Raw genomic sequence first — 26,016 nt, forward strand, 5'->3', positions numbered from 1 at the left:
AATTGTAACCAAACGCATTTGTCTGAGTGATTGACTGAAGTAAGACTGAGTGGATTTGTAGGTTCTAAAGTTTCACATTGTTTTATTTTTGAATGCAGGTTTTTGGTTTTTTTACATAATTCTACTTTTATAAGTTCAACTTTCACGATAAAGAGATTGCATTACAGTAATTGTATTAGGTGAATTGAAAAAATACTATTTCTTTTGTTTTTTACAGTGCAAATATTTGTAATCAAAAATAAATATAAAGTGAGCATTGTACACTTTGTATTCTGTGTTGTAATTGAAATCAATATATTTGAAAATGTAGAAAACATCAAAAATATTTAAATAAATGGGATTCTATTAACCGAGTGATTAATAGCATGATTAATTTTTTTAATCATGTGATTAATCATGATTTTTTTAATTGCTTGACAGCCCTAGTTAAAATGCATCCTGAAACCCACTTTGACAGTCTGCGTGGAAATAGGCTGTTCCTTCACCATCTCTGCAAAGGATACAAATAATCTGGAGGCCCTGAACATCACAGTCCTGTCAAGGTAGAAGGCAAGAGCCCTTCTGACATCTAGAGCACGTAGGCTAGTTTCCTCTCTGGAGGCATGTGGCTCTGGGTAGAATGCTGGTAGATGGATTTCTTGATTAATATGGTATTTCAAAGAGACCTCAGGGAGGAAGTGAGGATGGAGACATAGTATAACTTTATCTCTATTGAAGGTAGTAAATGGTGGGTCTGCCATGTGAGCACTGAGTTTTTCCCCTTTGTCTAGTCAAAATGATAGCTATAAGGAATAAGATCTTGAGGTGAAGGAGGGAACAGGTAGCCACTGGTAAAATGGGGGTTTTCTCAGAGCACTGAGAACCAAATTAAGGTCCCACTGGTGGGCCGGGTTCCATACAGGGAAAAACAAGTTATACATGCCCTTGAGGAAACTGGCTGTAGTATTGTGGACAAAAATTGAGACGCCCTCAGTGAGTGAGTGGAAGGCTGTGATAGCAGCCAAATGTACTCTAACTGAGCTCACTGATAAACCTTGAGTCTTTAAATCGAACAGGTAATCTAGGGTTTTGGACAGTGGAACTTCTGATGCTTAAGAAAAGTGAAGAGAACACCAGGAATAGAAGTGTAAGGTAAGTTTTGCAAAACTAAGGTTTCCTGCTAGATAGGAGAACTGACTGGACTTATCTAAACAGGTTAGCTCCAGGCTCAAGAACCATCCTCTCAGGTTCAGGGAGGAGCGGTTTAGATGGATAAGGGTCCCAGAGTTCTGTGACAGGAGATCCTTCCTGAGAGAGGAAGACAGAGAGGCCACAGATAGATGAAGGAGGTTAGAATACCACACTTGTCTTGGATAGGGCGGCACTATGAGAATAACCCTTACCCAAACTGCAACAGGAAAGAGCAATGTCTTGAGAATGAGGGGTAGCGACGTGTAAGCATACAGCAGGATACGGGACCACGGTATTATCAGGGGATCTCTCAATCAATTGCAGCCCTGTCCTCCCTTAGAGCAGAAAAGGTGACATTTCCTGTTCTTTGGGTTGACAAAGGTCTGCTTCTGGGAGATCCCAGGTCTGGCAGATGCTGTGAAAGACAGAATCATTGAGCTCCTATTCATGGTCCTGAAGGAATTTTCTGCTCAGGGAATCAGCAATTGTATTCTGTAGGCCTGGAAGAAAAAATGCGGAGATTTCCATCTGATAGAAAATGCACTTAAGGACTTGGCTCTTGGCTTCACCCTGTTGGTCGCTATATTATATTGCTTCCCTGTTGTCCAGCATTATTTTGATGAACTGGCCCTGTATGGTGAGTAGGAAGTGCTGATAAGCATAATGAACAGGATTATTGAGGTGGAGTGAGACCTCTGGTGTGGACCACTTGCCCTGAGCTGTGGCTTCTTGGAGGTGAGCTCCCCCCACATCTCATAAGAGAAGAGAGATTTATCTATTGAGAGGATTTTTGAGGGTTGGGGCGGGGGGTCTGATGAAGGGGTTCCTATGGAGACCTTCAGTGGGTCCTTCCACTACCTGAGAGAGATCAGAACTTTGAGATACTGTGATGAGTTTGGAGTCACTGTTTGGGATGTACAGCGTTAAGCCACATGTGAAGGCACCTGAGGTGCAATCTCATTTGAGGTGTGACAAACGTGAAGGCCGACACGTGGCCCAAGTTGTAGGCAGGTTCTTGCAGTTTGCAGGCTGTGCTGTATTGCTGAGATTAGACTAGACAGAGTGGAAAATCCCTTTGGGGAGATAGGCGGTTAGGGAGTCTACAGTGGCTCCAAAAGAGTCTACTCTTTGGACTGGGGTCAATGTAGACTTCTCCTGATTGATACAAAGGCCCAGAGACTGAAATAGGGTTAGAACCTTAGAAGTTGCCAACTGGACCACTAGAGCTGATTGATCCCTCAGGACCTAGTTGTCCAGGTATGGGAATACTGCTAAACCCCACTGATGTAAATGAGCCACCATTGCTGAGTGCAGCTTTGTAAAGACCCCCAAGGCCATTGAGAGCTCAAAGGAAAGGACTCAGTACTGGTAGAGTTCTGAGCCTATTATGAAACATTTGTGGGATGGGTGGATGGCTAAATGAAAGTAGGCATCCTGGAAGTTGAGGGTGATGAACCAGTCTCTCAGATCTATGGATGGAATTATAGTGGCTAGCACTATAGCTCTTATAACACATAGCTCTTAAAGTGCTATGATAGGATGTGTGTGTTCAGGTTTCTGAGGTCAAGGATGGGTCTCCATCCTCAAGCCCCTCTTGGGGACTAGGAAATAGTTGAAATCGAACCCCTTTCCAACAAATTCTGGGGGAACTTGCTCAATCTCCCCCAGGAGTAAGAGGGACAGGACCTCTTGTTTTAAGAGCTCTTTGTGAGAACGGTCCCTGCAAAGACATGGGGAAAGGAGGAGGGAGAGAAATAGAGTGGAAGCAAATAAATAGCCCATGCTGATCACCTCCAATATCCATCTGTTTGAAATAATGTGTTCCCATGCAGCAAGTGGATAGTATGCCTCTAAAGTGGGGATGGAGTCATGCAGAAAAGCATCTGGGAAAGTAGATTGCTCGAGGCCTTTGACTCCTTGAGAGATGCAAGATCTCACTAGTGTGGGATTTATGGTGTGACCTACCTCTGTGCCTTGTTTCCCTTGCAAGAGAAAGAGGCTTCTTCTTAGATGTCCTAACCTGCGAAGGTGCTGCTGGAACTGCAACAGCTACCGGAGCAGCCTGGGACATTGAGGCCAACGTACCGGAGGGCAGGGAGAGGAGTGGATCCCGCTGGGACTAGTGAGCTTTCCATTAGAAGGTTCTTAAGTCTAGCCTGTCTGTCTTTTCTAGACCTGCCTTTAAACCATGTGCAGAACATACATTTTGGGTAGGTGTCTCTGAGGCAGTGGAGGCATCTCCAATGCCCATCACTATGGGGCAAAGACGTGTGGCAAGTCTGGCAGGGCTTAAACCTCAGGGTCTTCTGCATAACCTGGAGTGCTAAAGGACTAAAAACATGGGTTCTAACAAGAAAAAAAAAGGGGGGGGGGGCAAAGCCCCCTCTAAAACAGAACAGGAGTGAAGAAATAAAATAACTGAACTAAAGAAAAAAAGAAAATATCTATGTTAAGAAAAGTGGGAAGCTGAAACAGTGGAGATGCAACTGCTTTGTCTCAAGCCAGAGGTGGTTGAGAAGGAGGTGAGTGGAGCAGCTTCGTGACTGCTTATACGCCCTTATTTGGAAGCACGAGGTGCTGCTCTGCACAGATCCACAGATACTGCTTTGCAGTCTCTGGCAGAGAGCACACAGGCGCGCACACACACACACACACACCCCCCATAGGGTGGAGCACCCATAGGAACATATACTCTAAGAAGTACTGAGCATGTCAAGAGAAACATATCACTTCTATAGGGAGAGGTAGATCTCTGTCTTATGCCTGCAAGTGAACTTCACAGGCCTTTCTAAGTTCTAACTCCTGATGGACCAAAGTCCTTTGATATAGCTGATCTATGTGCTTACTGTATGTAGGAGTCATCTGCTCTAATCTCCTTCCTTTCATCAAGCCTCTGACTCATTGCAATTATAGCTATTTCTCATGCAGGTAAAATTCAGTCAAAGACTTTTTCTTTTCCCCCAGGGGGTTAATAGTTATTAGGAACCTTAGGCTGAATGGTCAGTGCTCAGGGAAATTTGTATCTTTAACATGACTAAGCATCCAAATACTGCCTTGAACAGGTACTTTTTGTAGAGAATATTCATGGCACTATTCTCTGTAATTTAACTAAAGTAGCATAATTATGGATTATAGTGTCAAAAAGTAGCATTTGAAATCACCAAATGATTTGTAGTGGTGCGCACTAGGTAGTATAATTATCTGCTCCCTATTGATTTAATGCAAGAGGACTCCCCCTGCCCCCCCAAACCAAGCTAATGTACGGTCACTACATGCAATCAGAACCCTGCTGACTACAACCTATGTTTGCTTGTTCAAATAAACAGTTATGTGAAAAAAAAAACAGTATCACAAATCAATCGTAATTAATAGAGCACTGCTACAAAGTCACGAGGTTGGTACAGGAGTGAAACAATGAAATAACTCGCCAACTGTTATCCAACTACAATGCCTGTATTGTAGGCTTTGGGGGGGCAGGGGGAGGGGAAGAAGAGGGAGATATTTGTCTTGCTCAAAAGAAAAATTAAGTCTATTGCTTCTTCTTTTTTTTTTAAACTATCAAAAGGAAAAAACTCATTTGTTGATACACATCTGTACTTTAGTTAAACCATACAGAAAACCCACTATTACATGTACAAAATATGCAATGCTTAAAAATGATTGTGATAAAAGTGAAGCCAAAATACTGCTATATTGTACATGAAACACATATGCCAGGTTTTCAGCTATGATAGGATAATAAAAATATAGGGGCTTGGTTTCAAGAATCAAAACACACCTAACTCCTTTCTGAGGGGCTCATGTGTGTGAGTGTGGCAGAAAGATGCATTTAAACTTTTTCAAAAAATAATCCAACTGTTTCTAAATTTAGAAGGGGGAATGATAAGCAGATGCAATAAATTGTTCTTTTTGAGAAATATCCATAGGAATACATCACCATTTAGTTTCTACATTTCAAGATTGGTTGAAAAAGTAATCCCATACCTGTATGTGAGGCCAGGAGGCTTCAAGAGTAGGTTCATCTTCTTCTGGATCAAAATCTGGATTATCACTTGGTGGAAGTGTTCTGAAAATATTAGAACTAATCTGCAAAGAAAAAAAAATTGATTACTTGTAGTGTTGCTCATCAAATTTCAAAAGCCCATGCTAAACAATTGCCTCTATCTAATATCAAGATGAACTGAAACAAGAATGTTTTTAAACAACTGTTTTGCCCTTTTCTTTTCACCTTTGCATTATCATCAGTCCCAAATATTCAAAAGTCATGAGTCAGGCCAGAGAAAAATCACAAGACTTTTTAAAAATTAGGTTAATTTTGTCTTTAGGTTTTCAGTTTTCTGGGCATTTGGGCTGCATTTTCAAGCTGTTATTTGCAAACATGAGAACTAGAAATGTCTTTCTTTTTAATTAAAAGCTGAAATTTTCACATAATTACTTGGATTGCAGGAACTGGGCTTTAAGTAAAACATCAAACTTACATAACTTGCAATAAAAATTGTGAGTTAGCAGCACTACATTTGAATGTAAGGGAGACCCTTCCACAAATATTTCTACTTGTTATTACATTAGAAATATCAAATCCTTACTGTCTCTTTGCTTGAAGATCTTACAAAGTTTGAAGAATGCCAAAAATTATGTTACACACAGCTGTAAGTCTTAGTTTTAGGACAGACTACAATTTAGAAAAATTAAAAGATGCAGTTTTACAAGCATTTTCAGATCTAAGCCAGCCATCTTACAGAAGGGACAGTGCAAGGACCTTTTCAGGAACACAAGGAATCTTCTTCAGGAATTTTCCCAAGCCCACTGAAGTTTAGACAAGAGAACAAAAATGTTTCGGCAGTCAAAAAGAAAACAGATATCTTTGTTTGCCTGAGGGAATCTGCTTTACACTGTTCATGATAAATAGTATTTTTGAAAATCTGCTAGAGAATCCCAAGTTGATTTTGTATTTTGCCCTTTCCATTATTCCTTCAAGGACCATTTGGCTCAATTTTTCCAAGTACAACTTTCAATTTTCTTTAACCTATTGGGTCCAAGGAAATAGAGATTTTCAAAAAGGGACAAATAGCAGTCAGGCACCAAAAGCCGCCACTTATGCCTTTGAAAAAGTGCCCAAAGTGATCAGACAGATTAATCTCTCCAGTTCAACACCATGCCAACATCAAATTCCCCCTCTTTTCAGTGATCCTTCTTCCAAGGCATGACTGTGGAACGAGCAAATCCCCTTTTAAAAACTGGAGTTATACAACTTGTTAGAGTCTTACGCAGGAAAAAGGTTTGTAATACATTGGAAATAAGAAAATTGAAGAAAGTTGGAGGAAAAGGATGTCCAAATTTGATTTCACAACTTTTAAAAAAAATCTCAGAAAGATTAGTTAGTACATGAGAAGTACTCTTAGGTATATTATCCCAACCCTAAATTCTCATTCTTGGTTCAGGGTTCACAATAGCATTTAACTTCAAAAAGGGGAACTACATAAAAATGAGGAAACTAAACAGAAATTACAAGGAACAGTCACAAGAGTGACATGACTGCAAGCTGCATGGAAACGATTTAAAAACACCATAAGAAAGGCTCAAATGAAATGTATACCCCACTTTTAAAACAAAACAAAAACAAGAGAGCCAAAAACGTGCCACCATAGCTAAAGAGAATAAAAGAGGCAGTTAGAGACAAAAAAACACCCTTTAAAAATTGGGAAAATACCATAAAAAGAAAATCTAGTCCCCCGTCTAAAAGAAAGTCATTCAAGATGGACTCATTATCCACTCCTACCCTGGAGCAAGACCGCCAAAGGTTGGAGCCGGGTCTTGCTGCAAATATATCTATTTCCAGATAAACTCACAGGGAGAAAATGTCATTTACTACAGAGTTCTTGAGTGCTACTTCCTGCTGATCAAGTAAAATCTCTGCTCAGCTAATCTGCCAGTAGTATATATTTTCCTTATCTGCAAAGTGGAGAGCTATAGGATAAGTTTGCTGTACTATGCACCTTTCCCACAGTCCTCACCCAAGTACGTTCATGTAAAATACTGCTGTGACGTTATTGATAGCTACCTGAAACACTCTCCATGTCGAGGGCGAAAGGACTTGAGATACCAATATATTGGTCGTAATTCTAAAACACTGATATGGATTTTTCCTCCCAGAAATTCCACTGATCATGAATAGTCAAATTCTTGTAATGAGTTCCCCAGCCAAAATTGGAAGCATCTGAGATGACTGTGGCCAATGGAGCCAGGGAGTTAATGCTGAAATGTCTTAAAAGAAGTTACATTCAAATCCATCATGAGATATAGGAACACAACTCTAGAGATAGTGGCAATTTCATAAACATGCCGTCTATATTTGGAATGGTCTTGCTAGCCAGTGTTGTAGAGGCCTCGTCTTTAGATGTGCATATGGAGATATGTACATCAAGGTCATAAGGCCCATCAGCTTGAGGAACATCGCTATTTGACATGAGTTCTCCTGAGTATTACTATTACTCTAAACATCTTTCTTCTGGAAGAAAAAAAGCTGCCCCAATAAAATTGTCATCTGGGTTGTAGCGGTGTACGACATCTTCCAATATATCTTGAACCCTAGTGTTTGGAAATGTGTTGTCTGTATCATAACTTTTGCTTGATTCCCCTAGGAGAACCCCTCAATGAATCAATCATCCAAATAAGGGTAGACATGGATACTCTGACATCTCCTATGTGCTGCTGCAAGGTACTTTATGAATACTCAAAATGCTTTAGATAGGCACAATGGAAGCCACTTATTAATGATCTCCTCTAACACTAAGCAATCTTAGTCACAACAGTAATTAACCTTTTCAATTAGAAAGTGTGATTGAGATGTGAAAATATGTATCCTATAAATCAAATGCCTCAAACCAGTGCTCTGTAGATAAGACAGACATGACAGAGACTAGGATAAGCATGTGGAATTTGAGCTGATGAGGAAATTTAACTTCTCTGAAGGTCTAGAATGGGTTGGAAGCCTCCATCTCAGGGGTCAGAAATTACCTGAAAAAAATTCCTTCCTCTGAAATTTCCTCTATGGCACCTGACTCAAGTAGAGAAACTTTTGATCTTAGTAAATTCCCGTGAAGAGGATCCCTGAAGAGAGATAAGGAATGAACAAGGGGTGATGGAGAAAAAGATGGCGTTTAATTGAATGGAGCAGCTCTCCTGGATGATCTCCAGGATCACTGGATGTGGTGATAGTCATCTAAGAAAGTTTCCAAATTTAAGGGGAGACAGGTTTATATCTGGTCTGGGATTCTTGTACATCTTGTCAAACCTGAAGCTGGTGCAAAGGAAGATTATGCAGCAGATCTCCCTTTAGCTCGTTGTTTGTAGGGGCTGCATGTCTGCTGATGCTGAACATGGGCCTCTTACAATTGTTTCTTTTGAAATGAACAGGGAATAGAGACACAGTTACCCCAAATCTTTTCCGAGTCATCTAAGAAATCCTATAGATTTTGAACTTCATCTGATATACAGCTGAACAGCTAGACACCATTAAATGGTGTCAAGTATCACAGGGGTAGCCGTCTTAGTCTGTGTCCACAAAAACATCTGAGGAAGCAGTTTTTTACCCATGAAAGCTTATGTCCAAATAAATCTGTTAGTCTTTAAGATGCCACGTTGTTTTTACCATTAAATGGAGATCTATTTGGAATTCTTGTTTTTGGAGTTACTGCAGGAGTATTCACAAACATGGTAAGGAGAAGCCCCTTAAAGTAATTGTGAATGGTGCATCAAAAGTACAGAAAGATGCTCTTAATATGTGCTAAGCAGGTAATTGATCTTTGATGAGAAGGGCTTTGGCTAGTTTTCTCTGGTCTTCCAGCAGTGACTGGGCAAAACAGTACTATTTCCTCCCATTGGTAATATTGGTAACTGGACACTACTGCTTCATAGTTTCCAATTCTAATAGTGCCTGGTGTAGCAGAGCACAAAACTTTTCTACCCAGAGTATCTACCACCTTCTTACTCTGTCTGAAAGGGTAGAGTGGACTCAACCCCCCTTTGCTCTTAGAATGGCAGTTTCCACTACCAATTAATTTGAAGCTGAGTAGGTCTGGAAGAACAAGAAGCCCTGAAGATGCAGATTGTATAACTTGTCTGATTTCTTAGCAACTGCTGGTTTAGATGATGGATTTAACCAGGTTTATTTAGGTATACTTAGTGTCAAGAAGCAGCAAGGTATCTTACTTCTGGAAGGCGAACCCAGAATATCCAGAACTGGGTGTGTCATTGTCTCTGATGTTACTGAAAGGATCTTTAAGATAGTAGTTATTTCTAAGCTTTCCAGGAAAAGGAGATGATGCACACCCACACATTTGAAGATGTTTTATCATCAAGATCTGGATCTGTGTACAGATGTTTGACAGACACCTCTAGTTCTTTAGATAGACTATCTGGGACAAGTAAAAGGAGAGACTGTTTTCTTGGTACCAGCAACAGTGATTTATCTGGGCAGGATGATTCTGGGGAGGGCCATTTTCCTTGAACCACTTTGGGAGAAGGCTCCCTTTCTTCAGGCCTTTTAAATTCAGGGAAACACACAGGGAAAGGCCAATATGGCCTCAATAGCCATGACAATATCTCCTCAGACTTGCCAGTATTCAATAGGGAATTCCTTAATATACTCCATATGGGAGGGAGGGTAATCTCGCAGTCGGAAACAGAGCACCTCGATAACACTCATAACACCATCTAGTTCCCCTGATCTACTTCCTGGAAAGGGAACAACACTACCTACTACCCTGCTTTAACTGCTAGTTCATTCTCCTTCCTACAATGCCGTGCATATTAACATAAGAATGGCCATACTGGGTCAGGCCAATGGTCCACCTAGCCTAATATCCTGTCTTCTGTCAGTGACCAATGCCAGATGCTTCAGAGGGAATGAACAGAACAGGCAATCGTCGAGTAATCCATCCCCTGTCATCCACTCCTACCTTCTGGCAAACAGAGGCAAGGAAAACGCAGAGCATAGGGTAGCATCCCTGACCATCTTGACTAAAAGCCACTGATGGACATATCTTCCATGAACTTATCAAGTTTTTTTGAACACTGTGATAGTTTTGGCATTCACAACATTCCCCGGCAACAAGTTCCATAGGTTGACTGTGCGTTGTGTGGTTTTTTTGTTTTGTTTTTTTTTAAACCTGCTGCCTATTAATTTCATTGGGTAACCCCCAGTGTTCCCTCTAATTTTGTATGTCCATGTGCATAATGAATTTTGTTATGTGCACCAATATGGAGGTGATGTGTGGCAGTGTGGGGTTGAGGGCTTTGGAGTATGGGAGGGGGCTCAGGGCTGGGGCTAAGGGGTGAGGACTTCAGCTGGGGGTGAAGGCTCTGGGGTGGTGCCAGGGATGAGGGGCCTGGGGTGCAGAAGAGGGCTCAGGGCCAGGGCAGAGGACTGAAGTGCCGGGGGTGAGGGCTCTGGGGTGGGGCCAGGGATGAGGGGTTTGGGGTACAGGCTGCCCTGGGGCTGCTGCAGGGAGAGTGGACTCCCCCAAACCCCCTCTCGCTGCAGCAGCTCAGGGCTGGGGGAGGGGCACCTCTCCACAGCCTGGCAGCTCCATAAGGGCTTGGCCAGGGGTGCGGCACCCTCCCAGTGTGTGCCGCCCTTGATAGCCTGCTGCGTGGCCGCGCAGCTTAGAGGGAAACTTAGGTGACCCCTGTTTTTGGGTTATGTGAAAGAGTAAACACTTCCTCCATACCAGTCAAGATATCATACACCTCTATCATATCCCCTCTGAGTCATCTCTTTTCCAAGCTGACATGTCCGTATCAGGAGATATTAAAAAGACCTTAATAATATTATTAAATTAAACATTGATATTAATTCATTATTAATATTAATTGATTAAATAATATTAAACATTAAATATTAAATGGGAGATATTAAAAAGACCCTAATCATTTTTGCTGCCCTTCTCTGTATCTTTTCCAATTCTAATATATATATTTTTGAGATTGGGTGACCAGAATTGCACATAGTTTTCAAGGCTTGTGTGTATTATCAATTTATATAGAGGTATTATGATATTTTCTGCCTTTTTATCTATCCCTTTCCTAATGGTTCTTAACATTGGGAGCTGCTTTTTTTTTTTTTTTTTTTTTTGAGACTGCTGCTGCATATTGAGAGGATGTTTTCAGAGAACTATCCACAATGACTCCAAGATCTCTTTTTTGAGTGCTAACAGCTAATTTAGACCCCATAAATTTGTAAGTATAGTTGGCCATGTCATTACTTTGCATTTATCAGCATTGACTTTCATTTGCCATTTTCTTGCCCAGTCACCCAATATTGTGAGATCCTTTTGTTACTCTCCACAGTCTGCTTTGGAATTATCTTGAGAAAGAGACTGAGCATCTGCCACCAAAAGTACTGACTGTGGACATTACCACCATCCTGCTGGTCATTCAGGCCTATAACAACATGTGCATTATCTTCAAGTCAGGCTTCTTGCTAGATCCTCACATCCAGGCTATGTCTAAATCTTGCTGATTCTTTCTGAACTGCTCAAAAATAAGGTCTCTCTCATCCACCCATCCATCCAGTTAAAACTCATCCAAGCTCTCATCATCTTGTGTCTTGATTACTGTAACTTTCTTTTTTCTGGCCTTGACAAATGCAATCTTGCCCCACTCATATCCATTCAGAATGCTGCTGCAAAGATCATTTTCCTAGTCTGTTTTAATCATTTCACCTTTGTGATTTCTTACACTGGCTCCTGCATTTCTATCATATCAAAAATAAGCTGCTTGTATTCACTTTCAAGGCCTTTCATAGTTAATCCCCATCCTACCCATCATCTCTCATTCACTACTGAGCTGTGGATGCTTACCTCTGATCGGCCCACAATACCAGCCTCTATCATTCACTTGTTACATTTTCCAACAAGCAAGCACCTTTGTGCTTTTTCCCCATGATTTCCCACATGCATGGAGCTGCTCCCTGTAAACAGTTGCAATGCTACCTCATTACCCAAATTCAGAACCTTCCTCAAAAACTCTCCTTTGCCTACAAAAATACTTGATAAAGGTTAGACTGTGGGTATGTAGAGCCCACTGCCTATATTACTGACCAATACTGCCTCATTGTTCACTTGTACTCCCCCATGTGTATCTATCGATTGTCTCTTGCTTTATATTTAGATTAGGCTTGGCAAATTGGTCAACTGACCAGTCAAATAATGTCAGCTGACAACCTATTATTTGACCGCAGTCAAATATTTCAGCAACAATGCTGATGCAAGCCATGACCTACCATTTTGACTGCATCATGGTGCTACCTGTTGCTAGCTTACCTAAACATCTTGATCACTCACGTTATTACATGCTAATGCTACCTGTATTGAAAAAACTGAACATCTTGATTGACTGGAATCTTCTAGAATAAGCATTGTATGTATGTATATCTTTATTTGTATACCAGGCCATTAACGTACATGGTGGTTTACAAAGCACAACAAACAAGTTAAAAGACGCGGTTCCTATCCTGAAGAGCGTACAGTCTAAAATGACTAGATAAACATATCGTAATTAACTCAAAAAGGAATGGGGAAGGGATAGGAGGGTTCACAGTTGTTAAACCTCCTTCCTCCAACACATAACAAAAAGATGCAAAGCTATTAAGCTGCCTACCTCAGATAAGCACATTTTAAATGACTTTTCTTTAATAGTTCCTCTGTGTTTGGTTTATTTCTGTTTAAGTTTATTTTTCTTTTTTTGTAACTGTTCAGTCTTGAATAATGTTAACATTTAAATGATAACCTAAAAAAAAAAGTAGTAATTAAATCTTCATTTTTTAGAACATCATTTCATTATGTTTTGCATTTTTCTGAGTTTACAAAAACTAAATTACTTAACTTATTTTATTAGGCATAAGTATCTACGGCTAAGCCTACTGGAGACCATAAAGTCTTACTCTTTGTTACTGTTCTAATAAATTAGTGCTTTAAAATAGTTGACTATTTTTGACATTCGACAATATCTGACCAATGTCTGACTGGCCAATTGACTGATTATTTTTGGACCGGTCAAATGCCCAACCTATGCTGAGTACACTTAGATGGTTAAATTACTAGCAGCCACCTGAAATCCCATCTACACTAACACTGCTATTGTTTACTGCAACCAGCAAGGCTGAAATGGCAGTGGTAACAGTAGGACATTATTGGCACAAAAGCCTAATGCATAAACACCCCTGGTATCACTAATGTTAAGGTCACTAGAATACAATACACTCCCAGTTCTTTCTGCTGACAAAAAAAACACACAGTACAGGTAATGCCAGCCAACGACATATACTATGAATTCAGTCTTCTGTCTGAATCTTCATCTGGACTATTTACACCAGGTTTTATTAAACTATGTGGCAATTCTCACTGGTGGGGCATGATGGATAATAAGATCTAATACGGTTAGAAGTTCATTTAGACAACCTTTAGGAAGAAATGGCTTGACCCTTAATCCTGTCTGCAAAGGCTACAGACAGTATTAGGGGAGCTTCTGAATGATTTGGTCTTGTCCAGGTAGCATGAAAGAGCCCTGACTACAACAAGAGAGTGCAGTTGTGTTTGCCCCTTGTTTCAGTGGGGTTTGGGGAAGAAAACTGAGAAATCAATCAACTGATTTAAATGAAAATCTGACACAATCTTCAGCAGGAACTTGAGACTTAAGAGAACTTAAGAGATAAGAACTTAAGAGTCACCTTATCTTTAAGGAACACTGTAAAATGGACCTGCCATAAGGGTCTGAATTTCCCTACCCTCTAACAGATGTTAGTTATGGATACTAAAAAGTCAGTATTCACAGACCAATGGGGCAGAAGGGGGAATAAAGGCAGTTTGCTAGGGGTTCAAAACAGGTCTCCATTAAGCCCGATAACAATCTGTTGCGGTTTTAGGAAAGAATAGGCTCTCAGATTGAAGGAAAAACAAAATCATAGAAATGTAGGGCTAGAAGGTCATCTAGTCCAGACTCCTGAGCTGAGGCAGGGCCACGTATACCTAGGGCATTCCCTACAGCTGTTTGTATAACCTGATCTTAAAAACCTCCAGTGACAGGGATTCCACAACATCTTTAGGAAGCCTATTCCAGTGCTTAGCTATCCTTAAAATTAGAAAGCTTTTCCCAATATCTAACCTAAACTCCCTTACTGCAGATTAAGCCCATTACTTCTTGTCCTACCTCCAGTGGCCATGGAGAACGAATGATCACAGTCCTCTTTAGAACAGCCCTTAACATATTTGAAGATTTATCAGGTTCTCCTCTCAGTTTTCTTTTCTCAAGATTAAATTGGCCTCGTGTTTTTAACCCTTCCTCACAAATCAGATATTCTAAATCTTTTATCATATTTGTTGCTCTCCCCTGGACTCTACAATTTTCCCACATCTTAAAGTATGGCACCCAGAACTGGACACAATACTCCAACTGAGGCCTCACCAGTGCCAAGAAGAGTGGGAAAACTACCTCCCATACCTTATATACAACACTCCTGTTAATATACTCCAAAATACTAGCCGTTTTTGCCACTGACACACAATGTTGGCTCATATTCAATTTGTGATCCACTTTAACTCCCAGATCCTTTTCTGCAGTACTAGTGCCTATCCAGTTATTCTCCATTTTGCACAAGTTCATTTGATTTTTCTTTCTTAAGTTCACAACTTTGCACTGGTCTTCATTGAATTTCATCTTGTTAATTTCAGACCAATTCTCCAAAATGCTTCCAACCCCTCCCAGTCGGTATCATTCACAGATTTTCATCAGACTCTCCACTTCACTCTCCAAGTCATTAATGAAAATGTCTGTCCTGGGTCTGGCCATTGACCCTGGATCGACTTAGATATGTCCTCCCAGTTAGACTGTGAATCACTGATAACTCCTCTGAGTATGATCTTTCAACCAGTTATGTACCCACCTTCGAATAATTTTATCTAGACCACATTTCTGTAGTTTATGAGAATGTCATGTGGGACTGTGTCAAAAGCCTTACTAAAACCAAAATCTATCAAATTTAGTGCTCTCCCTCGTCAACTAGGCCAATAACCCTGTTAAAGAAGGATATTAGGTCATTTGGAATGATTTGTTCCTGACAAATCCATGTTGGCTATTATGTTATCTTATGTTATCTCTAGGTGCTTACAAATTGATTGTTAAATGATGGGTTTCAGTCTCTTCCCAGGTATCAAAGATAGGGTGACTGCCTATCATTCCCCCGTTCCTCTTCCTACTCCCCACCCCTGTCTTTCTAGATATATGTACTATGTTTGCCCTTCTCCAGTCCTCTGGCACCTCACCAGTCCTCCGGCACCTCACCAGTCCTCCATGAGTTCTCAAAGATAATTGCTAACAGTTCCAAGAGAGTTCTTCAGCTAGTTCCTAAGTACCCTAGGTTGATTCCATTATGCCCTGTGGCAACTTGAATATATCTAACTTATCTCAATATTTAACCTGTTCTTTCCTTGTTTTGGCTTGTGTTCCTTCCCCTTTGTTAATATTAATTGTGTTAAGCATCTAGTCACAGTTAATCTCTTTAGCGAAGACTGAAGCAAAATAGGCATTAAACACCTCAGCCTTCCTGATATCGTTATTAGCTCTCCTTCCCACTAAGTAGTGGACTACGCTTTTCATCTTTCTCTCGCTTCTAGCATATTTTAAAACTTCTTCTTACTGCTTATGTCCCTTGCTACATGTAACCCATTTTGTGCCTTAGCCTTTCTGATTTTGTCCCTATATGCTTGTGCTATTCTTTTGTATTCATCTTTAGCAATTTGTCTACGTTTTCCCTTTTTGTACAGTTCCTTTTTTGATTTTCAGGTCATTATAAATAAATGAGACCTTTGAGGACTCTAGCAACTGGAGGTGGGGAAAATATAGTAGGACTTTGCATGGGTGAATGTGCAGACATTGCTGATAAATATATACTTAGAGCTGATAAAGTCCAAAATGTTTTAAAGATAGTTAATATTCCAAAATAGCAGAAACAGGGGCTTCCACACGAGACAGGTGACACTGCACTGCACAAATAGAAAACCTCTTCCATTCTCCTATGTGAATCAGTCAAGTAGACGTTTCTTCTGCTCTTTACCAAAGTGAAGAATGGGATTTTTCTTGCACTACCTCCACTGGAATCTCCAAGTAGCCTGTCATGTGTTGCAGGACGTCTGGAAAGATCCTAAAATCAACCACCTGTCTAGGAGTAGAAGGGATGACTGCCTCTTTGGTCAAGGAAGAATATATTGCTGTTGGATTCCATTTCCTTCAGGTACTCTTCCTTACTGCCATGTTCGTGCAAGTGCAGTCTGAGGCTGTAGACGCTGATCCTCTTGAGTAGATCTACAATGTCTCATGAAAGAGGAAGATTTAATTGTGGAAGTGGGCAGTTGAGGAAGGTTTCCTACCTGGTTGTCCCCAAGGAGCCCAATAAGGCCAAGACAGTATGTTTTAAGGATAAGTGGCTAGGGGCTATATTGGTGGAAACCAGGGTGGAAGTTTCTTATGAGATCCAAAAAGGGTGGAGGAGATACTCTACTGAAGATGCTTCTTCTTGTATTTCTGGGTGACTCTCCCAGATCATATCTTCAGTAGATCTCCAGGAGTTTCTGATTCATCATGCTGTCTTCTGTCTCAACTTTCTGAACTCAATGCCTTTTTCCCTCTGACTACTTTTCAATCAACTTTTCATTCTACTCCCCTATATACCTGACCTCCACCCAACAATCTTCCTAATGGCCACTTCACTATACTTAAAAAGAAAAGGAGTACTTGTGGCACCTTAGAGACTAACCAATTTATTTGAGCATGAGCTTTCGTGAGCTACAGCTCACTTCATCGGATGCATACTGTGGAAACTGCAGAAGACATTATATACACAGAGACCATGAAACAATACCTCCTCCCACCCCACTCTCCTGCTGGTAATAGCTTATCTAAAGTAATCATCAAGTTGGGCCATTTCCAGCACAAATCCAGGTTTTCTCACCCTCTACCCCCCCACACACAAACTCACTCTCCTGCTGGTAATAGCCTATCCAAAGTGACCACTCTCCTTACAACGTGCATGAAAATCAAGGTGGGCCATTTCCAGCACAAATACAGGTTCTCTCACCCCCCCCCCCTTTTTTTTTTTTTCCAAAAAAACACACACACACAAACTCACTCTCCTGCTGGTAATAGCTTATCCAAAGTGACCACTCTCCCTACAATGTGCATGATAATCAAGGTGGGCCATTACCAGCAGGAGAGTGAGTTTGTGTGTGTGTGTGTTTTTTTGGAAAAAAAAAAGGGGGGGGGGGGTGAGAAAACCTGTATTTGTGCTGGAAATGGCCCACCTTGATTTTCATGCACGTTGTAAGGAGAGTGGTCACTTTGGATAGGCTATTACCAGCAGGAGAGTGAGTCTGTGTGTGTGGTTTTTGGAGGGGGTTGAGGGGGTGAGAGAACCTGTATTTGTGCAGGAAATGGCCCACCTTGATTATCATACACATTGTGAAGAGAGTGGTCACTTTGGATGGGCTATTACCAGCAGGAGAGTGAGTTTGTGGGGGGGGGGGGGGGGGGCGGAGGGTGAGAAAACCTGGATTTGTGCTGGAAATGGCCCAACTTGATGATCACTTTAGATAAGCTATTACCAGCAGGAGAGTGGGGTGGGAGGAGGTATTGTTTCATGGTCTCTGTGTATATAATGTCTTCTGCAGTTTCCACAGTATACATCCGATGAAGTGAGCTGTAGCTCACGAAAGCTCATGCTCAAATAAATTGGTTAGTCTCTAAGGTGCCACAAGTCCTCCTTTTCTTTTTGTGAATACAGACTAACACGGCTGTTACTCTGAAACCTTTCACTATACTTGACCCTCTTCTACTGCCTAATGCCAGTTTTCTTAACCTTAAACACCCAGCTAGAATCTCTCAATTGTTGAGGAGAGAAAGGAAAATTTAGCTAGTTTTACAGCAGGAAAGTGGAAAAAAATTAGGTTCAACAAAGTATGGGGAAGAATTATTCTATAACTGGATGGTAGACCATACTTATGAAGTTGTTGTCAATCTGTCAGTATTACTACTACATTTCAAAGTCACAATGACAGACTGATGTTTTACAGATCCCTGTATGCGAGACAGAGCTAAGAACATTTTTTTCCTCCTATATTAAAGTCTTCAAACTGTTGCTCAGAAGACTATAGATGTGTAAATTAAAAGAGCTATCAGTCAATCAAGATTTAAATACATGTAATATGTACATCAAAAACAAAAAGTGAATGAGAAGCACAGAGATTGCTTTGAAACACAAACATCCCTTCCTTACATAAGAGCAGAAAAAACAGAAGTTACTGTAGTTAACAACTGTAAATAATTTCTTGTTTGTTTTATAACCACAGTAATTTACAGAAAGGGCTCTGCAGTACACATCAGTTTATGTTGACTCTAGACTATACAGTTACACCTAAATGATTTAAGGTAGTTGTAAGTGCATTTACTCTGAGTAGGACCAGTTCCTTCCTCCTTGTAGAGAAACTTCCTTTCTATTGATTCTAACTTCAATAAGAATCTCTCCCTGAGTTTTAGCTCCGATACTCACCCTTAAGAGTCCATACATCTATTGCAATTCTCAAGTAAGGAAGCACTGGCAGAACAACTCAAAATGTTCTCATTTTCTGAACCTTGTGGGATTTTTTTTCAGCTTGTCCAGAAGCTAACTTTCTTCATACGTCACATCTAAAAATTTAGCTATATTGCATTTACCATGCTATATCAAATAAAGCGACTTTTCAGATTTGACAAATTCAGCAGAGCTTTCTAAATAATTACTTATGAACTATACTAAATTTACAGGCAGTGTCAGCCATGGCAATGCTCTATAACTACTGTAACAATATAAATTCAGACAGAAGCTAATGATCAGTAAGAAATGTTTTATTTAGTTTTAAATATATCAAATAAATAAATACTGTTCAACTCCACTTTTTACTTACCATTTTCACTATGTCAGCATATGCTGACTCAACAATCACACCACGAGTTGTTGAAACGTATTCAACCAGTTCATTCAATGTGGCTCTCTTAATTTCTTTGCTCCTCAGGTCTGAAACAGAGTCCATGAAGTCAAACAGTATACAACACTGCTGTAACTTCTGACAAAAAAGATTTTGCTGTTCATTTGAGGTGGCATCTATAAGTAGAAAAAAAAGAAAAAAAGCCACTTAAGATTTTAGAAATTGAAGCATTGATTTCTAAATATCGTATCAGCCATGAGTATTAATAAGGAAGACTAGTTTTGGGTGGCAAGCAAGAGAGATTAATGTTCAATACTGTCACATCTAAAATCAAAGTTGTTTGTGCCACTACCATGAAATTTAACTGAGGGTTTGATAGTATATCCACAATGAGTAAGAGATTTAAATGGGGAATATATAAAATGTAATTAATATAGAGAGAAATTACACTTTTAAAAACTAATATATTCTACACAAAAAAACTTAAAACAAATACCAACCCTCCCACCATCACCATGGAACTAACCACTCAATCATATGATTTGTTGCATTCCATCCACTAATTCTTTATTACATTGTCTATTTAAAAATTAAAAAATTTGCAGGGCCGATACCTTGTTTTTTTTACCCACATATAAAGCTCTTGCCATCATAGGATGAATGTCTCAGTGGAGAATTGACCCCGGTATTTCACAGAAAATATTTTATCCTGGATTTTCACATCTTAGACTAGAGAAATTTAATTAGTAAAATAAACTAACTTATTAAATTCTCCAGTTTGAACAATTTGTGATCACTTAAGACCATATGTCTGTCATGACTATGACAGCATTTTCATAAAGCATCAGTCTTTGTGTGCCTTCCCAGCCCACTAACTGAGCAAAATTCTTCCATTAATGCTACAATTTGGATCTGTGGCAGAGTGATTTTAATAGCTTTAGAGTATTAATTACTAAACCACATTAAACTTACTGGAAAATAAATATTTTTTGCTCAAAATATTGTGACCCTCTGACTTTTGCATACAAAGTCACAACAAAATCAGGCAGAGTTGTTATGGTTATTGATAAATCAATTCAATTTCACACCACTTAACTAAATTCAACAGGGGGAAGAAATTTCCCTTTTCTCACTAATTGTTGTTTGTATTCTGGCAACACCAGTATGAAAGAGTCCCCTCATCTCTCAGACATTTAAAATACTATGCCAAGCTGCAGAATTTTCACTCCCATTTCTCTCTCTGAACACATAGGCAGGCTTACCCAATTGAGAGTTTTCAGAAATGGAAAGCAGCTGTAGTTAGCCTACACTACTTTGACTATCTGATCAATATTAGTAAGTCCCGTGGAGCATCCAGACTGGTATTGCCACATCATAAAATATAAGCAAGTCAGGAGAAGGAAAAACTACCTTGGTAACTGCTTCGCTGAAGATATATAGAATTTTTACTCTTGTGACATGCTACCAGAGTGAGCCATGCAGGAAACTCCCCTTGCTCTTAAGCTTTTTGGCCCTCTGCAATTAGGCCAGCTGAAGGGCTTTAAGGACAGTCTTAGATATCTCAAAAGCCCCCAGATATTTCCATAATTCTTTTTAAAAGTGAGAATTAAGAGTTCTCCTAAACTCCAATTACACACAAATAAGTTTGTACAGACACCATCATTGCAAAATTCACTCTTGAAAAGTAAGTAGCAATATCCCTATAATGTGAAATAATAAAAACTGTAGAGAGTGAAGATAGTTAAATCCAGTGAGGGATAAGAGTGCAAACAACTTGTTTCTCCCCCCCACCGCGGCTCAGTGCAGTAGGAGTCATCCTGAAAGACAACCCCTGAAGGTGGAAGAAGAATGCAAGCTCCACATTCTTCAGAAATAGATTCTATGGGAAGAAAATGAAGTGGGATTCCTTCCCACAGGTCATGTCTGAATAATAATGCTTGAAAATGTATTTAGCACAGATAACATGGCTGACTGAAATCTTCCTGTGACAAGCAATCGGAGCTCTCCTGTTTAGGATTACCATTGACCTCCAAACCTAGACCCAACTATATCAGATCCAAGGACAGCTATATCACAACAGACACCCCCTCAGGCATGTCCTCTTCTAGTGACAGCATTTCCATGAAATAGATGTTTAAAAAAAAAAAAAAAAAAGAAGAGAGCACCCGCCCATTTGTGCTTTTGAAGTCTGTATTTTGCTTCAAGTAGAATCCACAGGTTCTCTTACTGGTTAAGACCCTACTCTTGTGATGGAAGACTCAAAGATTAAATGAATCACCTTGGCCATGAAATTTTGGACAAGTCCATGGCATCATCCTTTACAGTAAAAACTGGTCCGTAGAGCCTGAAGTCACTTCCACCTTGAAAATTATCTTGTATGTAAAGCACTTAATATTAAGACAAAGCTCACCTCAACCATTTTGTCAGGCACTATTTGTCACCCAGGACTCAGAGGCCTTTTTAATGCTGGACTCAAATCCCTGTCTGAGCTTGGTAACAGGGATTAAAAAACTGCCAAATTAAACTAGAACAATCTCCATAAATTGTAATCTGACAAGTAAAGACTGATAGTCTGTACATGCAAAAGAAGGGTCCCCAAGACCTGTTCAAACACCATTGCAGATGGTTCACATTCAAAACCATGCGACTCTTGTAGACTCCTTCCAAGATGTCAGGAGTTGGGAGACCTGACTGGCGATACCATATCTACTGTCCTGTACCCTATTTGGAATTAATTGCATTCATGCACTGAGATGGAGTGAAGCACTCTAATTGTCCAAAGCAACATTCTCAGCCTATCAGGATGGGACTCTGCCATGCAAAGGAGAATAGGAATCATCCATCTGGGACTCTAGAATAATAAAATCACGCCCCACGACCTTGACCAAAGACTTTGATACCAGAAGTACAGGTGAATTGCCACATACTCCTCCATTCCCAGTGAATGGAGAAAGCATCCCTCACTAGCAGAATTTTCCCTCAAAGAGAAACAAAGATCACTAGTGGTGTATCTTTAGGTGAGTGGCATGCCTCTGGTCACTATTCTAAGACCAAGAAGCCATCAGCACAAGTCTACCACAGATCTACTCATTCTGAGAGATATTTCTTGTCCATCTTGCTAAGTAAGTAGTCACCAGAAAAGTTTTGAGAGTGTCCATTCTCACTCCGGAGGGGTCATCTACATAGGTGGCACAGACCAGTATCTGTGAAAGATATAGAATACAGAAGTCTAATGATCCAACGATTCTCTTGTTTTGTGATCAAACATACCCCCTTTGTGCATTCATGGCTGCCCCATTTTCAGAGTCTTGATGTACAGTTACAGTTTCTGGAAACCCCAGGTGATCTCCAGAAAAAAGAAAATCCCTTCTGTCTGAGCCTCCCTCCTAAATTGAATGCATATAAGATACAATAGTCTGAATGAATGGGCATGAGAGCGTACAAGATATACTGTGGTAAAAGCACTGGTGGCCATCTGAACCTATCTAAATTAGTATTTCCACCACTGCCACCACATGTTAAATCATGGGCAGAATTTTTTCAGAAAAGACAACGCCTTAAATAAAAAAGGGAAAAAACAGATATGTATTTATTTTAAGGTAGAGACTGTCAACGGAAAAAAATTTCAATTTAATGTGTGGGTTAAAAATTTGAAATATAATAATTGGGGCAGATGCTTCTAAAAAGTGAAAGTAAAGCAAAAAGTAAAAAAACACCACATTGCTGCATTCTATTTTTACTGTCAACTTATTTTGGTAGTAGGCTACAAATATCTATTTACCTTGATGTATAATGTATTTTGTACGCTACCAAGATACTAAAGTGATGAGCTTCCTAAATATTTTGAATACACAGATGAACTAAATTACTTAACTCACTATTAAAATAATTTGTATTGACAGTGGTTTTTAACGGTTTTTAAAGTAAAAATTCATTATACAAACTTTTCACCTGACTTATTTCCTGATATGAGGCTAAAGTAACTAGCTAGTTTAAAAAAACAAAAAACAAAAAAACAAACTTACATTAGTTATTGAAGCCTTTCCTTTCTAGAAGAGTATTTACCAAATCAGGCTTACAATTTTTATTATTTGCTCAGAGCTTCTGTTTAAATATGTCCTCAGGCAGGTAATTAAAAGTTTGCTCTCCTGCAGAGGTAAGGGAGTAAACATCCATCAGCTTCAGTTAACAGTTGATCCATAAAACTATACTGACTGGAAGTATTACACTAGGCAAGTACAGTGTAAGCCACCCTGCATGTTTGAAAGAAAAGGTTGCCAAGCCTCCCCATTTTGCTGGGAGTCTCCCAGAATCAGGCTCTATCTTCCATAGGCTACTGAAGCCAAACCAGGAGATTTTAAGTGCTAAAAGTCCGGCAGCACAGCGAGGTTAAGGCAGGCTCCCTGCTGCTCCCGGAAGTGCCTGGCACGTCCCTGGGGGTCTCCCCGCGCTGCACCCGCCCCGAGCCACCAATTCCGCAGCACCCATTGGCTGGGAACTGTGGCCAATGGGAGCTACGGGGGTGGTACCTGCGGCCAGGGGAAGAGCGCGGAGAGCCCCTGACCCCCCTTGCCTAGGAGCCACTGCCAGAGGGATATGCTGGTTGCTTTCAGGAGCTGCCTGAGATAAGCACTGCCTGGCTAGAACCTGCAAACCCCTTCCCGCACCCCTGCCCCAGCCCAGAGCCCACATCCCCTCCTGCACCCAAACTCGCTCCCAGAGCCTGCACCTCAACCCCTGCCCCAGCCCAGAGCGGGCACCCCCTGCCGCATGCAAACTCCCTCTCAGAGCCCACATCCCGCACTCCCTCCCACGCCCCACCCCCCCTCCAAGGGCCTTCACCCAAACCCCCTACCACAGGCTGGGGGAAGTGAGTGACGGTGGGGGGGAGTGAGCAATAAAGGGAGAGGTATGGAAGGAGCGGGGGCAGGGCCTCGGAGACGGGGTGGGGCAGGGATGTTTGGGTTTGTGCCATTAGACAGTTGCCATATTGAGACAGGATGACTTAACATCTTGAACACCATTGTGTATCACAGGAAAAAAAAATTCTTAGATTGTTACTGAAGATCACAGTTCAAACAAAACTATCACTCAATCTGAAAGCCTCAACAGTTCTCAGAATAAGAGGCAATTATGAGAGAGTAATTAGAATGAGTTTTTAATAGCATATGTATTAAAATGAGTCAAAGCTACAGTTTCTATTACAGAGTTGCAAAATATTATAAACGCATTTTCAATAATGCCCAAGTCACTGTTAAATTTATCTGCAAGCAAAAGGCAAATCTGATCTTAATTAAGTCACACATCTTAATATAAGTAGAACATTTATTTTTAGTTCTAGCATAGCACAAAGTCTGCCTACCCTTGTGGTTTTCGTGATCTCCCACATCTCCCAATAGAATATTTCTATTGATAGAAAACTTCTATACATAATGTTTGAACAGTTTACCAGACACGTATTAGCTAGATGCAGATATAAAAAGATTTGGGGGCATGGGGAGACACAACCAAGATCCAGGAACAGTTCTTGGAGAAGGCCACTTTAGTCCTCGTCCAAGTGCTGAAAAGGGAAAGGGGCTGGCATTTTACCAAGAATCCTGGAACCCCTGCTTGGGAGTTAAATCTATCACACTCTGGCAAGATTACATATAATAAAGCTGAATTACAAATATAATCGGCTTCTTAAAAACAGTGAAAGGAACAAACCCACTCACGGTTTGTCAGACACATGGAAGTGGAAAAATGTATAATAGATTTAGAAAATTATTTCTGAAGCAGATTGTAATCTAAACAGAATTTGTACAGAGAAAGGATGACTATAGGGAAATAATTGCATTTTGTCTCCTGAGGATAGAGGATCAACCTACTCCTCAGTTTCAAGTAAAGAAATGAAAGGTGAATTTTAGAAAAGGAGAGTTATGATTAGTTTATCATGTACTTGGATTCTATAGTGATAATGCTGTACAAATGCCTGTAAGTAAAAAACAGCCATGTGCCTTTTTGACTCTCCTTGCTACCATGTCTCACACACCATTTTTTATTTTATGTATTTGTCATATTCGCAGAATCTCTTATTTCTGTGTATACGCTATCACAAAACCCTCATTTCAATTTCTAGCCTTTTAATTTCTCACTCCCTCATTTTTACTTATTCATATTTCCTTTCCCATCCCACACCACATGATGCCGCCACCTCCAACACACTTGTGAATGCTCCAGAAAGAACCAGTAAGTAAATGGAATTTGTGCTCCTAAAGTAAAAGACACTTCTGAAAATCCTCCCCTAAAACCTTCAAGTTTTTTGTTGCTTCAGCAACCCTGCAAAACTCTGAAAAAGACAAGGTTCAGAGAGATGGTGAATCAAATGCACACGATTCCTAACTTTTCAAGAAACAGCTATTCATCTCTGCTTGTTTATAGACTTACCGTATATACTCGATCATAAGCTGATTCGTTTATAAGGCGACCCCCACCCCCAAGATGGATAAGTAAAAATGGAAAATGTTTATGACCCCTTCATAAGCCGACCCTATAATTCAGGGGTCAGCAAACGCTGGCTCCCGGGCCATCAGGATAAGCTGCTGGCAGGCCGAGATGGTTTGTTTACCTCGAGTGTCCGCAGGCACAGAGGTAAACCTAAGTAAACAAAGTGTCCCGGCGCGCCAGCTGCTTACCCTGACAGGCCGGGACCGCAATTGGTGGGGAAATTTTTTTTTTTTTTTTTGGGGGGGGGGGGGGGGGAGCTGGGGGTCAGGGTAGTAACCCCTGTAACCACCCCCCACATGACCCCACCCTTAGCCCAGGACCCCCACACTCTCCCCATCCCATCCCT

At 40.5% G+C, this 26,016-nt stretch overlaps 1 protein-coding gene across 1 annotated transcript in view; it reads right to left on the reverse strand.

Moving 5' to 3' along the window:
• PPP2R5A (protein phosphatase 2 regulatory subunit B'alpha) overlaps nt 1–26,016 on the reverse strand; it is a 101,844-nt gene that overhangs the window by 37,925 nt on the left and 37,903 nt on the right. Inside the window, exons 2-3 of the mRNA XM_007058007.4 lie at nt 19,164–19,360; nt 5,155–5,256 (exon numbers count right to left, since the gene is read on the reverse strand). Of these exons, the coding sequence (XP_007058069.1) occupies nt 5,155–5,256; nt 19,164–19,360 (299 nt within the window). The remainder of the gene's footprint in view (nt 1–5,154; nt 5,257–19,163; nt 19,361–26,016) is intronic.

The sequence above is a fragment of the Chelonia mydas genome, chromosome 3, assembly GCF_015237465.2.
Source record: "Chelonia mydas isolate rCheMyd1 chromosome 3, rCheMyd1.pri.v2, whole genome shotgun sequence".
Taxonomy (NCBI): Eukaryota; Metazoa; Chordata; order Testudines; family Cheloniidae; genus Chelonia; species Chelonia mydas.